Below are 21,750 nucleotides of genomic sequence, written 5' to 3' on the forward strand. Positions count from 1 at the left end.
AAATCCGTAAAGAAATAGAGCGTATTCATGAAGAAAGATTGGGAACAGACGAGTTTGAGCAAGATGAAGTGTCCGAATCAGGGAATTCCGCAAGACAGTCAGAGACCATAGCCTATGTAGGCAGAGGAGGATCCTGTGATAATGCTAGATGTTTTTCTGATCCCATACACTCAGTATGCCCAAATAATAGCAGAACGTATCCGACGCCTGTAATGAATCTGAAGTCTCCAGAACATTTGTTTCAAGCCGCAGATAAAATACTACGAGAACGAAGAGGTTACCACCTCCTCGATTCCATGGATGAGCAAGAATTAGCCAGATCAGCCGTTCACTGGATTGACAGTCCTGAAAAATACGGTGATGAGACCGTAGCACACACGTTTTTTTTAATCTCAGTACAGATGAACAACGTTTAGCTGGAATATATATGATTCAGCAACTCCTCATATTATATAAGAGCCAACATGCTGACCCTGGTCCTTTACCTGATATATTAACGGAACTACTCACGAACAGATGGAGAGGTTCTAGTAACAAGCTAATTAAAGAGATATTAGTGTCACGTAAGCAGTATGTCCTTTTTGTAAGTCCGGATCCTCTCTCGCTGCCCCGCAGAGAAAGAGCGCCGTACTATATGGATAGACAAAATCCCCTACGAGAAGTGCACCCAATAAAAGGCGAAGACAATGAGTTTCACCGTGTATTTGTTTACACACCCATATCAAAAATGGAATTATTAGAAATGAAAAAAAGTAGTACCTAGTCATGACAAAGACCCAGCGGGTTTCCACCGAGAAATTAAAGACATGTTACTGATGGGAGAGTACACCTTTCCTGATATTATGACGATATTAAAGGTGCTTTTGCCTGCTGGCATTTATGAAAAACTGAAAGAAAAAGAGTGGGAAGTGGGTGACCAAAAGATAGACTGGACAGCATTAGCAGAGGAAGAAAGGGGCCGAACTGCAGGTTCAGGGCTCGGGGATAAAGTTAAACTGTTACCAGGTTTACTAGTACAGGTACTGCCACGTTTATTAACTACAAAAAAGGAAGATTGGGGTGCAATCACAGCCTGCAAACAAAAGCAAGATGAAGACACAAGCGATTATTATGCTCGATTTGAAAAATGTTTTGGTATAAATAGTGGTATAAAAGCAAGTAGTGACTCATATCCACATTTATTTGTGACAAAATTAGTGGAAAATGCATTGCCTCCAGTAAAGAATAGAATATTGAAATTCGAGAGTACCTGGCAAAGTAACACTCCGTCGCAAATGCTACAAATGTTACAGTATCATCACAATAGAATTAGGGATGAACAAGAACACGAGCATAGACGCATGAAGGATACAAAAATGAAAATGCTAGTTTCTCAGACAGTACCAGCAGATGGTCACAAAAAGGGTGTGACACATTCTGGTGATTCTGCAGTTCCTGTAAAAGGAACCTGCAATTACTGTAAACAACTGGGCCATTATGTACACGATTGTCCAGTCCTGAAACGTAATATAGCTACAGGTATTGCAAAGGAGAGACCACGATTAGTTAGACAAGATCAGAATGAACAAGGAACTATGCAGCATGGACAGTCCATGCCAGTTCAGCAACAGTCCATGCCAGCCTCACAGCAACCCATACAGTTTGTGCCAGCTGCACCACCGTTGCCTGCTACTGCCACACAAACCACGACACGACAAATGTATCAGACTGCACAGTATGAATACCCTGAGTATCAGCGTTACGCATGAACCAGCCTAGAGAGGGAAGTTGACTTACCGCTTATCGAGATTCCTGTAGATCAAGAAGGACCTTATGTACATAGTGAATTATTAGGTCAGGATAGAAAATTCTTACTCGATACAGGGGCAAGTCGAACAACTATAAAACGTAGTGAAGTTCCAGGGGCACCCCTCTCAGGCTCTCAAAATGTTTCCCTTGGTTTTTCAGGAAAACCTATTGTTAATGAAGTATCACAGCCTCTACCACTTACGATAGGACCTTTGACACGAACTACAGATTTATTGCTTACTAAATCATGCCCAGAAAATCTGTTAGGAATTAAAACTCTGAAAGCACTAGGAGCCATAATATGTTGTTCTCCGGAAGGAGTAAGGTTGTTTTTACGTGATTTTAAAGGTCACTATGTGTCTAGAGACATGGATCCCCGACTACAGACTTTACCAGTACATCTATGGGCACAAGGCCCTGCGGATGTTGGCTGCATGAACATTACACCCTATCGAGTCACACTGAAAGCAGGAGTGGTACTACCACGAATGCGACAATACAAGTTACCGCATGATGCTGTAGTGGCTTTGCTGAAAATCATTGATGAGCTGATTGCCCAGGGAGTAGTTGTAGAAACAGACTCCAATGTATGTAATTCACCGATAATTCCGATTCTTAAACGAACTGATCCTACTGCCCCACCAGTGTACCGATTGGTTATTGATTTGCGTGAACTAAACAAGTGCATTGTACCACAATTCCCTGTGGTCCCTGATATATCATCATTGTTGACAGCAATTGATTCCGAAGCAACATTCTTTACTGTAATTGATCTCAAGAATGCCTTTTTCAGCGTCCCAATAGATCCGGAAAGCCAATATTTGTTCGGATTCAGTTTAAATGGGCGCAGCTTTAAATTCTCACGCGCTCCCCAAGGATTCACAGAAAGCCCCAGCATCTACAGCCAAGCACTGAAACGAGAACTTGACAGTATCCACATGCCAGTCAATACAGCACTGCTTCAATATGTCGATGATCTGCTGATCACCGCGAGAAGCGAGCCAGAATGTGAAAAAGCTTCTCTGACAGTTTTACATTTTCTAGCCGACAAGGGGCACAAGGTGTCTCCTTCTAAGCTGCAATTCTGTGTCCAGCGAGTTATTTATCTTGGTCACTCGCTGTCCAAGGAGGGAAGGCAGCTTACACCAGATCGCATCCAGTTAATTGCTAACATGTCAATACCCCAGACACAAAAGGAGGTGCGGGCTTTCATAGGCCTCACTTCATATTGTAGGCAGTGGATCCCTCAGTACGCATTTCTAGCAAAACCACTCATTCAGTTAACCACACAGGAGGCAGCCACATCGACTGTTCTCCCTTGGACTCAGGAGCATACACAAGCTTTTGAAAACCTAAAGGAAGCTTTATGTCAAGCACCTGTTTTAGCAACACCATGTTATAGCAAACATTTTACACTCTTTGTTACAGAACGCGAAGGTACTGCCTTGTCAGTACTCACTCAGGATCAAGCAGGATCACGCAAGCCATGTGCTTATTTTTCCAGTACATTAGATCCCGTAGCTCAGGCTTTGCCTGCATGCCTGAAATCAGTGGCAGCGACAGCTTTAGCAATCAGACAAAGCGATGCCATAGTATTAGGACACCCATTGACAGTACAAGTACCACATGCAGTAGAGGTTCTTGTGAACCGAACACAAACACAACACTTGACCATAGCAAGACTTACCGGTTATGAACTGACATTGTTTCAACCACACATAGAGATCCGACGGTGTAATACATTGAATCCTGCTACACTATTACCTGTAATTGGAACAGACCCACTAGCTCATGATTGTGTTGAAATCATTGAAATAAAGACGAAACCTAGACAAGACTTGACAGACGTTCCATTGTTAGATCCAGACCTGACGTTGTATGTAGACGGATCGTGCATGAGAACAAGTACAGGAGATTTAGTGGCCGCGTATGCAGTCACAACAGACACTGAAGTTATTGAGACAAATTGTATAGATACTTTGTCAGCCCAAGCAGCAGAACTTATTGCTCTAACACAAGCCTGTATTCAAGCCACAAATAAGAAAGTTAATATATACACTGACTCACGTTATGCATTCGGAGTTGTACACGACTTCGGCGTGCTGTGGCGAGAGAGAGGTTATTTAACTTCCCATGGTGCCCACATTCAGCACGGACCCCTCATTCATGCTTTGTTAGATGCAATACATCTACCCACTGCTATATCGATTATGAAATGTAAAGCACACACGAAGGTTACTGATACCATTTCTCAAGGCAATGATTTAGCTGACAGAACAGCTAAACAGACTGCTCAGAATCGCACATTAGACATGACAAAGCCAATAGTTCAGACACCAACACAGTGTATGACAATTAAGGATCACGCACTTGACGTAATTGACATACAGACACATGCCACAGCAGAAGAAATAAAGAAGTGGACTGAACTAGGAGGGATCCAGACAGATCAAGGATGGATGACGAAGGAGAAATCTGTATGGTTTCTCCCTGATTCCATGGTTCAAGCCATTATAGCTACAGTTCACAGTCCAGCACATTTAGGAGAGAAGGCTATGCTAGACAGCATTCAGCACATTTGGTTCAACAAACATTTACGAGCAGCAGCTAAACAAAAAGTTCGTACCTGTATGATATGTTGTCAGTTTAATCCAGGAAAGAGTGTTCCCGTAGAGCAGGGTGGATTTCAGCCTCCTGACCATCCTTTTGAAGTCCTCCAGATGGATTATATTCAGATGGAACGTTGTCGAGGATTCAAATATGTTCTCGTAGTTGTCTGCGCTCTCTCCCGTTGGACAGAGGCGTATCCCGTATCAGATTACACTGCCCCGACTACTGCCAAGCAGCTAGTTCGAGAATTCTTCCCACGGTACGGTTTACCACGTGTTGTATATTCAGATAACGGCCAGCCTTTCGCATCCGAATTAATGAAACATGTCTCACTTTTGTTGGGATATCAGTGGAAATTCCACTGTGTCCGACACCCCGAGGCAGCAGGTCTCGTGGAACGACATAATCAACTTTTAAAAATCAGACTGTCTAAAATATGTCAGGAAAAAGGTGTGGACTGGATAGTAGCCTTACCAGTTGCGCTATTTTACATGAGGATGGTAGCACACTCTCGAACAGGGCTATCCCCTTATGAGGTGATCTTTGGTAGACCACCGAATATGTGGGGGACGCCTATACCCCGTAAAATAACTGATGTTGACTGTAATATGCTGACAGATTACCTGGCTTCCTTGATGTCTGCACTACAATCTTGTCGTTCACAGGTAGTCGCAGCTTTTCCCGACAACACCGAGGTGAAACCTCATGACGTAATTCCCGGCGATTATGTTCTCGTCAGGAATTTCGATCGGAAAACCCAACTGGAGCCAAGGTGGAGGCTTCCTAAGTTGGTCCTGCTGACGACCAGAACAGCTGTGAAGATCGAAGGGAGAAAGGGCTGGGTGCATTCCAGCCATATAAAGAAATTTCATGGACTTCCTCCTGACACAAACAGTACTCCCCGTGTGTCTTCCCCCATTGACTCAAAGCTACCTTTGGCTGAAGCCAGTAGCACCGAACTCTATAAGCAGAAACTCAGGTCCAGATCCAAACTGTCGGACGATTTGATTGTTTAAGTCCTCTCCAAGGTGAAGCGGTTGAATCTGTCCCGACATGTATCCCTTAGGTCTGAATGATGTAGAGTCCAGAATCATAATGAAACGACATGCTTATTGTAAATTACTGCGTAGCCACTGTATTGTGACTTTATTAATTTTGTTTTTCTTGAGTTTTTTAATAGTTACTGCAAGTATATTGTTGCATATGTATTATCCTGTTTCTAAACGTGCTTTCAATATAACTGATGAACATTCTTTTAGTGAATTACCCCCACATGAGTTGTCCTATAGACTTGCGCTGCGCACCAACACCTTCATTAGTATGTTACATCATTCCCATCAGACTAGTAATGCCACCAATTGTTGGGTGTGTGGCCGACTCCCTCCCTATCAGAATAACAAAGGAGTTCTGCCTTTCTTTCCACATCCGTTCACACACAATGGCTCCTGTGGAGCATGGTTTAGTTTATTAAATTCCATAGACCCAGACACAGCAGTTTATCAACAACATTGGATATGGGGAAATCTGAATCTAGTTTTATTCAAAGTCTGTCACCCTAATAAGGAGGGTCACCCCAGTAGAACAGGAACTGATTTAGAAAATGAAGTGTATAAATTAGGTAATTTTACGCCTAATCTTATGATTTTGAATGTCAAATCCGAAGTTGAACTAATTCTGCCCACTATGTCAGTATTTCCAGCTAAGGGTGAATTATGTGTAAGAAAAGTTGGTTCCATACACATGGGCCATAGCCAATGCGTTACTACAGTAGAATATAGTGATCAAGGTAAATCTTCATTTAGAGCTTCTCGCCATTCTTACTTTATATGTGGTCAGACTGCATATATGCGTCTGCCTCTAGATTGGGATGGTACCTGTTACATAGCATTCCTTTTGCCACCTGTTTTCCTAGCTCCCCCTGATTATTATCGAAATGTTCATTTAGTACACAATAGAGAGCGAAGAGATCTCCCAGTTGTCGATTATACTGAGACGGCATGGGACAAGTATGTAGATTTCAATAAAGGTATCTTTCCCTATATAGGTACAATATCAAATAGTAAGCTGATACGCAGACTCACCAAGACTCTTGAAGCTGTAGTAAACGAGACTATAGCCGCCCTAGGCAATCTGACAGAGGAACAATCAGTGATGAGAATTGTTGTTCTCCAGAATCGTCTTGTCCTTGACGTCATCCTGGCCGATAGGGGCGGAGCTTGCAGGGTCATCGGATCCAGCTGCTGCATATTCATACCAGAAAATTCGCCATCTGTATATAAAGCTATAACACGCCTTCATAAGATTGTAAGCCAGATACACGAGAATCCAGGCACTTGGACGTGGTCCGGGTGGTTTTGGAGTGTGATATCGGCCTGGGGATGGAGAGTTCTATCCTTCCTAGGTATTGGCCTTCTTATGCTCTTCAGTTGTTGTTTATGCCTGCAATGTGGACCAGCGATTTGTGGTCTGTGTGCCACATCATGCATTCCATATCACAGTTCTCGTTCAAAACACCGGAAGAAGAAGGAAGAAGAAATGATGCTCCATGAGCAAATCGATGGAATGATGAAGATTGATATCTCTTAAAGGGCAAGTAGGGGACAAGGAGGGAATGTGGAAATGTGGATTTTCCTGATCAGTTATGTCCCCTATCTTGGACCCCAACGGTTCTATATGCATGTTACAAGTACATGTATGTTCCCTCCAGTTCCAGTTTCGAAGACGCAAACATATGTGTGTCTACCGTCGACATGTTCTCTGTCAGATCCGCCATCAATGGGCTGGATATTCGATTCCTAAGCATGAAAGGCCACCGACTTTATATGGCTAAGTTACTCCATTTTTACAGTTCAGGCAAGTAGGCCCGATTCTGTCCTCAAAGCCTTTCCCTGCTCTCTGTCTCTGACAGCTTCAGCTTGAGCTCGCATCTGTATCCATGAACTTTGTCCTACTCCCTGTGCAGCTAACGGTGCCTGCCTCGGCCAGTTTTCGCCTGCCTGCCAAGAAGCTGTATTTCACCTTCGAATTATCTATTTTGCTCTTCAGCCGATGCATTCCTGTCTAGTGATTTAGGTAAACATTTCCTTTAGCTCACAAGCAAAGGACTCAGCCTTTCCGTCCTCCTGCAAGTGATTCATAGCCCTGCTGCCATGGAAAGCTTTCTGCCTCTCGCTTCTCATATAGACACTTAGGCGTTTGTGCACGCACACAGTCAGTATAGACTAGATTCTGTCCGAGAGTCCTTCCTTGTGGATAACATAGTTCTTTAAACATAGGATGTTAGATATGATTTGGGATTAGGTTGACTTGACCCCTCAGACTTCTCGTCTCCACATGTAGAGCTAAATGTCAAGTCCCTTCACCCCCTAGTTGCACGTCAATTACACGTCATGCTGCTGCGCGCGCATCTATGCCAAGTATTATCTTATAGATCCACCTATGTCTGATAATCCTAACCAATCATGTTTCTTTTATTCCTTATTACGCCTAGTTTCGATTACGTACCTGTCATGTCACTTTTCTTATCAAATGTTACGCCTTCTACATTCGTTTCATTGTAATGTACTTATTATAAAAATGCATGTCTGTCAATAAAGTATTGTACTTCACTTCCTGAACCCTCGCGGTGACGGAACCTGAAGGCCGCGACTCGAGTCGGCCATTTTGAATGGAATAAAGCCCATTTAGAAACTCTTATACCACGGATTCTGCCTCTTGTTATTTTGAGCTATTTTACTTTATTTTAAGATCCCGTATGAAATTCAGTCCGGTAAAGAAGATTTTATTTGCCAATCATTTTCTTTTTCTTTAATAATGTGGGTGCCCTGATGCCAACAAGGGCAACCGCAGACAGTGCACTTCCCATACACACTGATGCCACTAATGATGTAATTTCAGATGTCAGCAGTGACATTATCAATGACATCATAGAATAGGTCATGAGTGATGCAATGTGTAAGATAATTTCTAAGATCTTTTATAATGTAAAGTAAGATAATATGAAGCCTAACTATAACATCCCTTTAACCTTTGTTTTATAATTAAATGTAGGTTTTTGTAACATCACATGAGATTTTATTGCCATGCCTTACTATCCCAACACCTTGCAGCGCCAGGCCTTTGGTCATGCAAGGCAGAGGGTTGAGCGCAGGGTCTGACCTGCCACCAGACCCTGCACTCACCTCCCTAAAGGCACACAACTGCCTGCCGTTCACTGCCTTTGGCTGTGTGTGGCATTGGGTTGGGTGCTCAACTCCCTCCGGGTAACCAACCCCTGCTGTGCATGGCCTCCAGACATGCGAGGCATGGGGTTGGGCAGAGGGCCTGGCGTGAGGGGGAAACATCCTTTAGGACAAAGACAGAATCACGCTGTGCCTTCACTGGGCCGGCAATATAACAAAAGCATCTTTAGCATGCCTTCCTGCACCACACAAGTCGTTACAACGACTTGCTTTAGGGGGGCACGTTGGTGGAATGGTGTTGGATTTAAAGTCCAATACCTTCCCTACTGTTGTGCAAACTGGACTTGGAATAGTAAATTAAACTATTCCAAAATCCAGCGCCCCCCCTTAGGCAAGTCGTTATAACGACTTGCATGCTGAACGAATGAGTGCTAAAGACGCGTTTGTTCTAATGATGGTGTTCCAAAGACATACGTGCTAAAAGAATGCAGAATACTGTCATACATTCACCTGAACTCCACAGGCAGCTACACCACCCCCCATTGCTGACCAGCTTCGCCCACAGTCACACATCACCAGTGGACATCCACACAGCTTATTGTTTGTCCCCTCAGTAATCTTGTAGCAATCTTGCTGTACTCCTGCAAGTTAGTGGTGATGCCAAAACATTTTTGTGGCACTTTGATCCTGGGTGCTACCTTTAGGATGATCCCCCATAAGGGCCAGGGGGTTAACGTACCCCTGCCAGGACCCCTAATTTTTTGTTTTTAATGAAATTTTCAGGACACTAGGACCTAGTCCCAAGTCTTAAAGGTGGTCACAACATTTCACCCTCATGTTGCGGCCAGCCAATCACAGCACTTGGTCTCAGAGGACCCGTCTCGGTCCTGCCAGACCAACCAATGAGAATACTTAATTCGTTGTTTTTTCCCTTGGTACTCCCTCAAGAGTACTGCAAGTCTGCGGCGACATGAAAAAAAGAAGTTTATATGCATTTTGATCCCCAGCATGGGGGGTGCCTTCAGTACCTCCGCTACAACTGCCACCCTCTACTCTCCCCCCTATACGTTGTTTTATTTTAATATTCAGGACAGGGGACCGAGTCCCTGAGTCCTAAAATGGCAGATGCAACATTTCTGTTCATGTTGTGGTCAGCTAATCACAGCAAGTAAAAACCAAAGTCTCCCCCTAACGTTTCAAAACATTGGAGATTCATCCAAAACCGATATGAAGTTGTCCCACAGACTTAGACTTTATCACTTTTTTTTATTTTCAAACATATATCTATATATAAATAATCATAAATACAATTAATTTAATAAGTATTTGCTTGAAAGGTACATAAAAACAATTACATACATGTAGAATAATAGCACATAATTCAAAACAGAAAGGAGCCCACTGAAAGTGGTAGTCCAACACATGACATGATTATGCAAAAATAAACATAGGTCAGACAGCCAGACAAAACAATTTCAAACACTAAACACAAAAGAAAAACAACACATTAAACAAATAACCAATCAGTAATACAATGATTCCATAATTAGTTGGAGACAAGGCACAAATCAGTAGAACAAAATGCCGACGCGCGTTTCGGAACACTGAAGCACATAAACGGTTCCTTCTTCAGGGCGTGGAATATGTATTACATTCCGACATATCGAGGCATCTGTATGTCATGTGGTAACCACCAGATGTGTGGTACAAGAAGCTCAATATTAAAAAGACACAATACGTCTGTAGAGACAACAAAGCATGTATTAATAATAAAGCTAACTATACATATAATCATGTCATGTGGTGGACTACCACGTTTAGTGGGCTTCTTTCTGTTTTGAATAATGTGCCAATAATTCTACATGTATGTAATTGTTTTTATGTACCTTTGAAGCAAATACTTATAAAATTAATTGTATTTATGATTATTTATATATAGATATATGTTTGAAAATTTAAAAAAGTGATAAAGTCTAAGTCTGTGAGACAGCTTCATATCTGTTTTGGATGAATCACCAATGTTTTGAAAACTTAGGGGGAGAATTTTGGTTTTTGCTTGCGGTATTTTCCCTGCTCTCTTCTCCCTTATTGAGATTTCAGGGATCCTCTGTTGTTTATGTCAGCTAATCACAGGGCTGTTCCCACTGCCGTGTGTCCAGCCAATCAGAATGCTTCATTTGTCAATGTTACAATGGATATGACTTTGGAGGGAATATCCAATTCAAAAGCTCGCCCTTCCCCAGTACATAAAATACTCCTTAAAATTTGCAATAAATATGCCCTGAGGGATGCCTGGAGACTTCAGCATCTGGATGAAAGTGACTAAAACCTTTTTCTCACCCTCATCAAACACACTCTAGAATCAATGATCTTTGAATCTCTTATAACTTAGTTAGAAACATGACTACATCATCAACTGAACCCAGGGTCATTTCTGATAATTCAGCTATCCCCTTGTTGCTTGTTTGGAATACAACCACGAAAAAAGATAAAAGTTGTCATTTAAATCCTAAAATTCTAGAACACCTGACACATTGTTAATTGATACAGCCTGCGATAAAAAATAATTTTAAAGAAAACTCCAAATAAGCCTTTAACCTGCAGTTACAATGGTATGTTGTTAAGGCAACAATTAGAGGTACTATGATACAAGTGTGAGCTCAAATGAATAAGGAAGCAAATACACAGTTAGAGCTATTAGAGCTGGAGATTAAGAAACTTGAACTGCAATATAGATCAGCGAAAGGTAAAGCAGTCTTAGATTTACTGAATAATAAAAAAGTATGAATACAATAGAATTATAAGTAAAAGAGTTGAACAGTGGGTAACAAAACACAATTCTATCAAACTTTGTAAAGGTAATAAAGTGGAGATAACGCTAGATTTCTAGAATCTTCCTAAAATGTTATAAGGTCATATATGAAGATAACAAAGCTGTTAACTTCGAAGGGGGACACACTTAACTAAACAACCTAAACCTACCCAAACTCATTAATGAGCAAACACGTATCTTAAAGAAGGAAATCACCCTAGAAGATTTGCATTTTCATTATTAAGGGGGTGAAAGTAGTCAAAACCTTGGGCCTAGATGGTCGGATTGTAGAATTTTATAAGCCCTTTTGAGATGACCTGAAGGACCCCTTAATGGATCTTTTCAGACAATATGAAACCTCTGGAGAAATCACAGGAACAACAGCTGAGGCAATAATACTTATCATCCTGAAAGATAGTAAGGACTTAAACCTACCTAAAAAATAATGGATAAATATCCTAGATCAATCTTGACAATAAGAACTATGCAACAGTCTTGCCTAAGATGTTAGAACAAGTTTAACCTTACCTTATAGATTCATACCAAGCAGGCTTTATAAAAGGTCGAATGGTGAGTGATGATATAAGGCTACTCAGTCACTCAACTGAAATAGCTAGGCATAAGACATCCCCGGTGGTGCCGATTGCACTCAATGCTGAATAGGCCTTTGATAAGGTTGCACAGCCTTGTCTACTAAATGTGCTCAAAATATTCAAATTTGGGCACAATTTCATCAAGATGACCATGGCGTTATACCATCGCCCAAGAACCAGAGTCAAGGTCAGAAGCATTCTCTTTGATTGTTTTCAAATTGAAGTAGGGAACGAGACAAGGATGCCCAATCTTGTCAGTTTTATTCCTAATAGCTATTGAACCAGTAATGGTGACAATCAGCAAGAACCCTAAAATTACTTATATGTTAATTAATGATACCCCCTTCAAGACAGCTGCATATGCAGATGATATCATGGTTATCGCGGAACAAGCAGATATTGCTATCCAGCCCTCTTTTGAATCCAGCAGTAATTATGCTAAAGTTGCTGGCTATTTACTAAATTGGGGTAAATCGGAAGTGCATCTGCTTAATATTCAGTGTAATAAACCTATCCTGGGAAATTCAGTCCTAACTTGGCAAACAGACTTCCTGAAATACTTACGACTAGAATTTATGGATGATCTCATAGAATCCCAGAGTCACAATGAACACTTACTGATCAAGAATATCTCTTCTATCATAAATTCCTGGGCACCTAAATTTGTTACTTGATGGGGCAAAGTAGAATCATTCAAAATAACCATTCCTGTAATAATTAACTATTTGTTAAGTATGATGACTATTGGCTGTTTGGAGGAGTTTTTTGGATACTATACACACATTGATTAACAAATTCCTGTGGCATGGGAAGAAACCACGTATTTCCATAAAAAACCTAAGGCTTTCCGTAGACCTAGGTGGTGTTAATTTAGCTGATTTCAGAAGATTCTAGAATGCCTTTCTATTTAATCAGGGAATTCACTTGTTTAAAACAGCAGGAAGAATTACCTTTTTTGGATCACTGTGGAAAAACTTCTGGTGAAAGATTTGTCATTACTATCAATCCTTGCCATCGATAAAAACTACCCAATCTTTCTGATTCTGAGAAGAATATTATTAAACATTACACCACACTCTCAGCAATTACAATTGCAAAATCTAATAGAGCATCCTTGTGGTACAATCCAAAAATTAGATTGCAAAAAATTCCAATTATTGTTGAGAATTGGAGTGGTAAAGAGGTTGATTTAATCAATGAGCAATGATCTAGGATCCAAAGGAATTCTTCGGTCCTCTGGCAACATACAAAATATCTATGGTCTGTGGAATACTGAATTTTTTAATTTAAAAAAATTTAAAGCAACGTTATCCAAGCACCATATCTTCCCTTAGCCCAATCCTTCAATCATATCTCTTATTGATATAATCAAGAAGGGTGGACATGTAGGTCCCCATTACGGTGCCAGTTGGACGCTCCATAGTGTCGGAAAAGGGACCACCCGACAAGGAGTCTGCAGTCTCAATTCCCTAATTAGAATGCAACTACCTTCACGGCGGTCGAAAAGTGTAACTTTCCTATCGCAGAATGATCTAAGGGCTGTAGCACATGCTGAAATTGGAAAAATTCACTTTTGAAACATCCATGCACCGTGTGGCAGGCACCATGACTTCCACTCGATGCATGGATGTTTGGGGGCACCACAGGTGCCCCTCGGGCCTCATAGCAGAGGCCGTGCGGGGATGGGGCCCCTGCTAAGGGCCCCCAAAGTCAATTTCTGACAGCCTTTCTATGACGGTCCGACCGCAGTAGAAAGGCTGTAGGAAACATGCATCGTAATCACTAAGGCAGTGCCTGAGCAGGCACCGCCTCCATTCTGGGGATTACGAACTGCCTTCTGCCCCGATGGGCTTCCGCAGGTATCAGTCAGACCACCCATATCATAATACGGCAGTCGGACCGATGCCTCAGATGTCAGGCGGAACGCCACAGTTGAGCTGTCAGATGGCCTTCCGCCAGACATCATAATGGGGCCCGTAGTTTCTAAAATATAAAAATTATTTAAAACGTTATCTTCTAATTTACTATAATCTCAGCAAATAAAAGGAGCATTAGATTGGCAAAAGAAGAATACCCTTAACTTCCTAGAGACTATGTGGTCTAAGATGTGATTGAATGCCTGTTATAAAACAATCTTCTCCAACCTAGCCCTGACCAAATTTCTTTTCCTCCATAGGACAGCCCTAAAACCAGACAGACTACACAAGTTGAGCCTATCAATGATCAATAACTATTGGAGCTGTCAAGTGTTGGCGATTACGCACATGTTTTTTAAAATTCTCTTTTACTATGCCCATTCTGGGGCACGATTTGCTCCCACATCTAGGATATATTTCATTTCTCACCCCCAAGATTTTTACTTATGCAGGTATAGGCCCTTCCTTTGGAAATGAGTTGTCTACTATGAATAAGAATGATTTACTTCTAATAGATTTGATGTTCAGGCTAGCACACAAAACAATTTTAAATAATTGGAAGGGTCTGGGAAATGTCTCAAGTCATACATGGTGGGAATGGCTAGGTTATATTAGAGGTGATGAACTCATTCTAGCACAACATCCTTGGATTTTGGCAAGCAGTCCTTTATGGAATAAGTTAGACAAATACCTTGGGAGAATTAAACTACTGTGAATTCATCCTATACAACTTCCATATCTGATGTTGTACTTCTCACCTCAATGATCATCAAATAAATATTGTTGTTCTTAATTCCTCTATAGGTTGTCCACTCTACAACAAGTTTGCACACTTCCTAGTCTGGACTGTAAGTTGGGGCCTCTTTCTACCCTTCAATGTCTCTATAAATTCTATTTTAGTTTTTCAATTTCTTATTGTCTTATTTCCGTTTCCTTTTCCATCTGTATTTTCAGTTTTCTCAGGTAAGCATGCACCACGGTGAGCTATACATCTGGGGTTGACATTCTCTGTTCTTTGTGATATCTTCCCCAACCAACTATATTTTCACAGTCAGAAGAGCTTGTGTTTTTTACAGTTTATGACTCCATGTGTATGAACCGTATTCCATGCTTACGTCTTGCTAGGTTTATTATATTTTATTTTATGGTATAAACTTTCAATAAAAACTTTCTGAGATAAAGAAAAAGAATACTTGATTTGTTGTTTTTTCCATGGTACTCCCTCAGTAGAACTGCATTGCTAGATATCTATACATTTTGAAGCTTAATTTCTCTCTAACGCCTGACTGGGTCTCTCTCCAAATCACAAAAAGTACACTGTCTGGGTAAAGATCTAGCTTTCTACTAAATGTGGTGTAATTTCATTCCGCCATTTTGTCTGTAGTATTGTTTGAAGTTCCTATAGAAATGTTATAGGGAAAACACGTTTTGGGGTCCCCCTTTTCCTCAACCCTCACTCGATGGACTGTCCCAAAAATTTTCACAAACGAGCTGAGTTGGCTTTTTGTGTTGAGAATAAATCATCCATCAGTGGATATCTGGTCACCTGCCTATGGTAAATAGTTGTAATACAGTAATATAGACAAATTCTATGTTGGGAGGACAATTATACGGTTTGGATGTTTATTTCTAGAAGTTGCTGAAGATTTCGAGGCACTGTAGACTGTTGAATAATGTAGAATGTAGGAGTGTCATGCTTAGATGTGGTTTATCTCACATTGGTGTTCTAAGCATGCCTCTAAGGTGGTATGTCATTGTGCCTATCCTAGGATTGTGTGTGGTGTGTTTTACTAAATTATAAAGGGTTTTACACCGGGTCTAACAGAAGCTGCCTTTTGAGTAGAGAACGTGCACCTGTCAACCTTGTGAGATAAAATTGCAGCTTGAAAAGGGTGATCAAATTAAAGTGAATATAAAATTGTACAGGGGTGTAGTTTGTTGAATTTCTTCGCTTCCAATAGTAAAATATCACAATGATTGTATCATGCCATTAGTGATGTCATCAATTATGTCATTTGAAATATCATCAATGATGTCATCAATGATGGTATTTAATATGTCATGAGTGATGTAATATGTGAGGTCATAAGAAGTGAATGGCGGGGTTTAAAGTTAAGGTTAGCTCATCATACTATGACTGGTGATTTTAGTATTTCTTTGTTTTTTTTAACATTTGCTTTTATCTTATTTCAACACATAACTACAGTTTGTCAATTAATTTTTAGCGTTTCGTAATGTAAGCTAAGATCTTATCACCATTACTGAGAATAACACCACTTACAGGGATTTTATATTTTTTTTACATAAGGGAAGATTTTATTAGCATACCTATCAATAGCATTTCTGTAATCTTTATGTTTTCAAAGACGTTGTGTTTTTTAAAATCATATTCAGCAAACTCTCCCACTGCACATGACTTCTGGACATGTACTGCAGGAGTGGGTCTCAGGCAGCCAACCCACCGATTCTTACAGCTGAATGATGTGCACAACGGAAGTGGCCACAGAGCCTGGCCTCCAGCCTGGTGCTGCAGCAAACCATCCACAGGCAGCCAGTCTCCTGCTGTGTACGGCAGCCAGGCCCCTGCTGCACAAGGCTGAATGCCATGGACAGCGAACCTTTGGCAGCAGGGTCTGAGGTGGCCAATCTCCTGCTGTGTACGGCCAAAACCATGTGCAGGAGGGCAGTCTCTGCGCCCAACCTCACCGCAGGTGCCAAAACTCCCGTACTTCAGCTGTACACAGCAGGGGGATGCTGCAGGGCCTGGCGTCCAGTAAGGCTGTGCACCCAACCACCTGGGGGCAGCTAATCCCTTGCTGCACATGGACAAAGGCCATGGACAGGGGCCATTGTTGTGGCCAACCCTTTGTTGTGCATTGCTATGGGCTTCTGGCAAGGCCATAAATCCAACCATCTCGCGGACAACCAAAACTGGCTGCACAAGGCCAAAGGCAGTACCACAGAACAGACTTAAATAAAATGTTGGCCCCCTTATCTGTTTTTTTATTTTTATTTAGGACACCTGGATCGAGTCCCTAAGTTGTGTAATGGCGGTCATGGCAGCATTTTTCTGAGTTGTGGCCAACCTTTTACATCGTTCGGTACCGGTCGGATGTTACCGAAAGGGCCTACAGGAGTAAAAACTCAATCGGCCAATCTGAGAAACGTATTCATTAAAATTTCAGTATCAAGGAACTCCAACGGGACTAACCCTCCATATATACCTAACTTTGTAACCCCTTCACAACCACTATAAACTCTTCTTTCAACACAATTTCTCAAAAATGGCTGAATGGATTTACACCAAAAAATGAAAAGCACATTTTCTAAGTAAAGTTGCAACTTTTTGTCAGATTTAGTGTAATTCTGTTCATTTGTTTTCTCTGTAACTGAAAGCTACATTTCCTATGGAAATTAGTATGGGAAGTCAACTTTTTAGGACACTATTCGAAACATTCCAGGAAGGAGCTGAGGTGGATGGACTTTTTTTTGGAAAGTGTCTGCATACTCCTCAAACGGCACTAAAGTTATTAGCAAACCCATAAAAAACTGACCAAACTATAACTGCGTGTGAATCTCTTTCTCTCTCTCTCTCTCTCTCTCTCTCTCTCTCTCTCTCTCTCTCTGTTTGTTTTCTCAATATCTTTGGCGCCGGTTGACGAATCTTCGCGTAACTTTCAAAACTAGTGGCCCGCTCCGGTCAGCTCCTGTCTTGAAAGTTTCGGGGTGATTCGACAAGCGGGGGCTGAGAAAAAAGGGGTCCCAAAATATGTTTTCCCCATGTAATTTTCCATAGGAAACTTTAGACACAGCTACAGCCTGAACTGCTGAACGGATTTACACCAAATTTGGCAAAAAGGTAAGTCTTGTTTCAGAAAGAGCCCTTTTTATTAAATGGTGTAAATCCCTTCAGTAGTTCCTGAGAAATTAAAAAAAGAAAAGGTTTTGATATCTGGGCGGAGCCTAACCACAAAAGCAGGCGTTTGCCTCTGATTGGCTGCCAACACTTCAAACCAGGAAGTGTTGCCAGCCATCTTGTGCCTCAGACGGAGAGAGAAATATATATATATATATATATTCCAGTGGTCAGTGCTGCATAGCATACAAATAATCAACGTCTCCAATGCTATTCAATTTTTTTTTGGCATATAGCAACACGTTTTAAGCTCCCAATGCGTTCCAGAGACAGACATCTCCTTGCTCACGGGTCAGGAAGCGGACACTTCATGTGTCACTTATTGCTTTCACATACTGACAATAAATATGAAAAGAGGACTCAATACAGATAGTGCAGTACATTGTGCTTGTGAACATGAGTGCCATTTTAACTTTAGATTGCTCGTAATTTTACAACATTTTGAGTGGAAACGAATACAATTCTATTGACATTTTTAAATGACATTTCTAAATTCACCTTATAAGGAATGGTTTGTTATATAATGGCAACATGTCGGAAATACATAGCACTTTTCAAATATATTTATTATATATGTGCTTGGTATCGTTGGACTAATCTTTGCCAACATGCTGGGTTCTAACTCTTCAGTCTGAGGGGGTGATGAAGGAACGAAAGATAGCTGGGTAATACCACCTCAGTGGGCATTCAAGAACACCTTGATGCAGGTTTACCTAATTGATACTCAAAAAAGGTTAATTACAATTCAAATAATACAAGTGCGTTCTGCTACAAATGTGACATAAATAGGGCCATTTTCTCGCATCCATTAAACCATACGGAGAAATCAAAATCCATTATGAAAGTTACATGCATATTTCCATGAATCATAGTCATAATACAGAACTACTGCCACTCTTTGTAAAATCAATAAGTCACAAGTGGGACTACCTGCAAGAAAGTTAATCTATGTCGCTGCTTTATTTAGGCACATCCATGAATCGGGAAAGACTGTCATAATTGCTGCAATCTCTAGTGATGAACATCTGGGTAACAGAGGACAAAAGGGGATTGCTATTTCAAATTTACCAGGAAAGGAGCATTAAACAATCTTGTTATCCAAAATAACTTTCATGTAAATTATACAGACCAAAGCTGAATGTTGACGATGTAATTTGGATACCATGTGCTGTATGATCAGGCACTTATTGGTTTAGGGTGTTTCATTTGATAGTAAAAAACTCTTTCCTTATCAAAGTCTCAATCAAGTAAAGTACTCACCATATATTAAAGCTCCTTTGCTCTCCATCTTGGTGCATAGGTCCTCTAAAAAACCTACAAGACATAAAAATAAAAAATTTGATTAAAAACAGGAAGTGAGTGTCACTAGTCGTGACATTAGGGTGCAGCCCAAACTGGGGAGCAGAAAAAAACATAAATGCATATGGATGACATATAAATATGAGAATTTTCCTACGCGTACTGCTAACTCCTCATCATAGTTAACCCCTTCGACGCTCATGACGGAACGGTTCCGTCATGAGCGTCGGTTGCGCTGTGCTCATGACGGAACCGTTCCGTCATGACCACGCCCGCGCAAGCAACGGTCAGCACCGCGGGGGAATCCGCCCCGCATGGAAGGGGTTAAGACCTATTGGATGTAGAGTTTGTAAATTAATGGTGTACCTAGATTCTAATCTTCTGAGTGCTAGACTTCTGTTGCCCCCTCTGATGCTCACTGTTATTCTGTCCAGTACATACAATTTGAGTAAACGGGCATCACTGGAATGTTCAATGAAAAAGTGTCTGGCCACTGAATATTGACATTTGTAGTGCACCTCATCTGTTTAAAATTCTAACCTTTGCCTTGTGTATCACACTGCCTATGTAATATTTATTAAATGAACATTTCAGGCAATATACACAATATTCCGAGTTACATGCAAGGTGTTGTCGTATTTCAAAATTTCTGCAATCAGGGTTCAGTTTGATACTCCTCATGCTTTCAGTATATCTACATTTGGCACACCTGTAGAAACCTCTTGCTGAGCCACTATTGGCTTTTTTAAAGATGATATTCTGACACAGCAAGTTCTTTAGAGATTTGCTCTTTCTAAAGGCTACTCTCTGATGATTATCTAAGTGTTTGGCAAGTAAATAATCTGTCTGCATCACATGCCAGTGTTTGTGAAAAATGTGTCTGTGGGGATTACTAACCAAGAGTTCCTCCCTCTTAATACTCTTAACTTTCTACAAGGCTTTCTTTATATTTTATTTTGAGTAATCTCTCATTAAATCTGGAGGTCATGCACACTGCTTCCTGCTGAAATTTCTCTTCTGAACCGCAATTTCTCCTTGCCCTCAGAAGTTCCCCATTAGGTATGCTTTGAATTAAATTACAGGGATGACTGCTCGCTGCATGCAGTAAACTGTTTCCTGCAGTTTTCTTGTGGTGTAAATTGGATTCTAACTTGTTGTTTGTAACCAACAAGTGTAGGTCAAGGAATTCAATGGTGTGTTTGTCAATGCTACATGTGAATGTCAAATTCAAAGTGTTGGTGTTAAATATTTCTATAAATTATTTTACAGTTGCCACTGTACCTTTCCAGATACAAAAAATATCATCAATATACCACACACAGAGGTTTGCATGGTTATTGAAAAGATGGATGTTCCTGACCACCTCTTCCTCCAACCAGCCCAGGTACAGACCTGCGTAGCTGGGGTCGAAACAGGTACCCATTGCCATTTCCTGCGCTTGGCAATACACTTTCAGGACAAATAAAAAGTAGCTGTTTTTGAGTCAATATCCCGTCATATCCAACAGCATTTCTGTATGTAAAAGGTAAGATAAGGAGCGTGCTTTCAGGAAGTGTCTTCATGCTTCCAGACCTAGGTCATGTGGTATGCAGGTGTACAAACTATTGACGTCTAGGCACATTAGATGGTAATCATTATCCCATGTTATACCATCTATAATGTGCAAGAAGTCACCTGTGTCCTTGATGTATGAGGAAAGATTCTCCACAAATGGTCATAAAAAATAGTCATCATATCTAGAGGTGTTCTCTAATGGACTGCCCATTGAGGATACGATGGGTCTACCCGGTGGGGTCATGGGGTTCTTATGTAGTTTGGACAGGAAGAACAAAGTGAGAAGTTTGGGAAAGTCACACTTTAAACCGATATTCCTTCCACTCTTATAGGCCCTTGTACGGCAAGTCCCTTAGGTAGTCATAATAGAGCTGATTGGCTTTAGAGGCTTCTTCTTTACTAGATATTGTATAACTCGATGTGTCATTTAGATGTCTGTGGCCCTCCTTTAAATGCATGTCTAAGTTAATCACGACTATGTTGCCACCCTTTTCTGATTGTTTTATTACAATGTCATCTTTTTCTTTGATGGTCTCATAGTGACGGGGTTGCAAATTTCCTCTATGCATCACCGTCTTGTATCTCAGTTTTTTTAGGTCTTTTATTACCCCCTTCTGATGTCATGAGTGATGTCACTGACCATGTCATGAGTGATGTAATATGTGACATCATCACCAGTGCATTGCGGGCGCGCAAGTTATAGTTAGCTCAACTAACTATAACGGGCGAATTTCTCTGGTTTTACATGAGTCAAATGTCCAAGTAACTATAACGTCCCTGAAACCTATGTTTTTTTCAGTGAAAAAAAAAATTAAATATATATATATATATATATATATATATATATATATATATATATATATATATATATATATATATACATATATAAATAAATATATGTAAAGAAGAAGTAAAGAAGAAGCTTCTAAAGCCAATCAGCTCTATAATGACTACCTAAGGGACTTGCCGGACAAGGGCCTATAAGAGTGGAAGGAATATCGGTTTTTAAAGTGTGACTTTCCCAAACTTCTCACTTTGTTCTTCCTGTCCAAACTACATAAGAACCCCATGACCCCACCGG

General features: G+C 40.8%; 1 protein-coding gene across 1 annotated transcript in view; it reads right to left on the reverse strand.

Annotated features, from left to right (window-relative positions):
• LOC146789673 (homeobox protein E30-like) overlaps positions 1 to 21,750 on the reverse strand; it is a 586,669-nt gene that overhangs the window by 47,511 nt on the left and 517,408 nt on the right. The window contains exon 3 of the mRNA XM_085631985.1: positions 19,077 to 19,130. Within this exon, the coding sequence (XP_085488111.1) occupies positions 19,077 to 19,130 (54 nt within the window). The remainder of the gene's footprint in view (positions 1 to 19,076; positions 19,131 to 21,750) is intronic.

This window comes from Triturus cristatus, chromosome 10 (genome assembly GCF_964204655.1).
Source record: "Triturus cristatus chromosome 10, aTriCri1.1, whole genome shotgun sequence".
NCBI classification, from domain to species: Eukaryota; Metazoa; Chordata; class Amphibia; order Caudata; family Salamandridae; genus Triturus; species Triturus cristatus.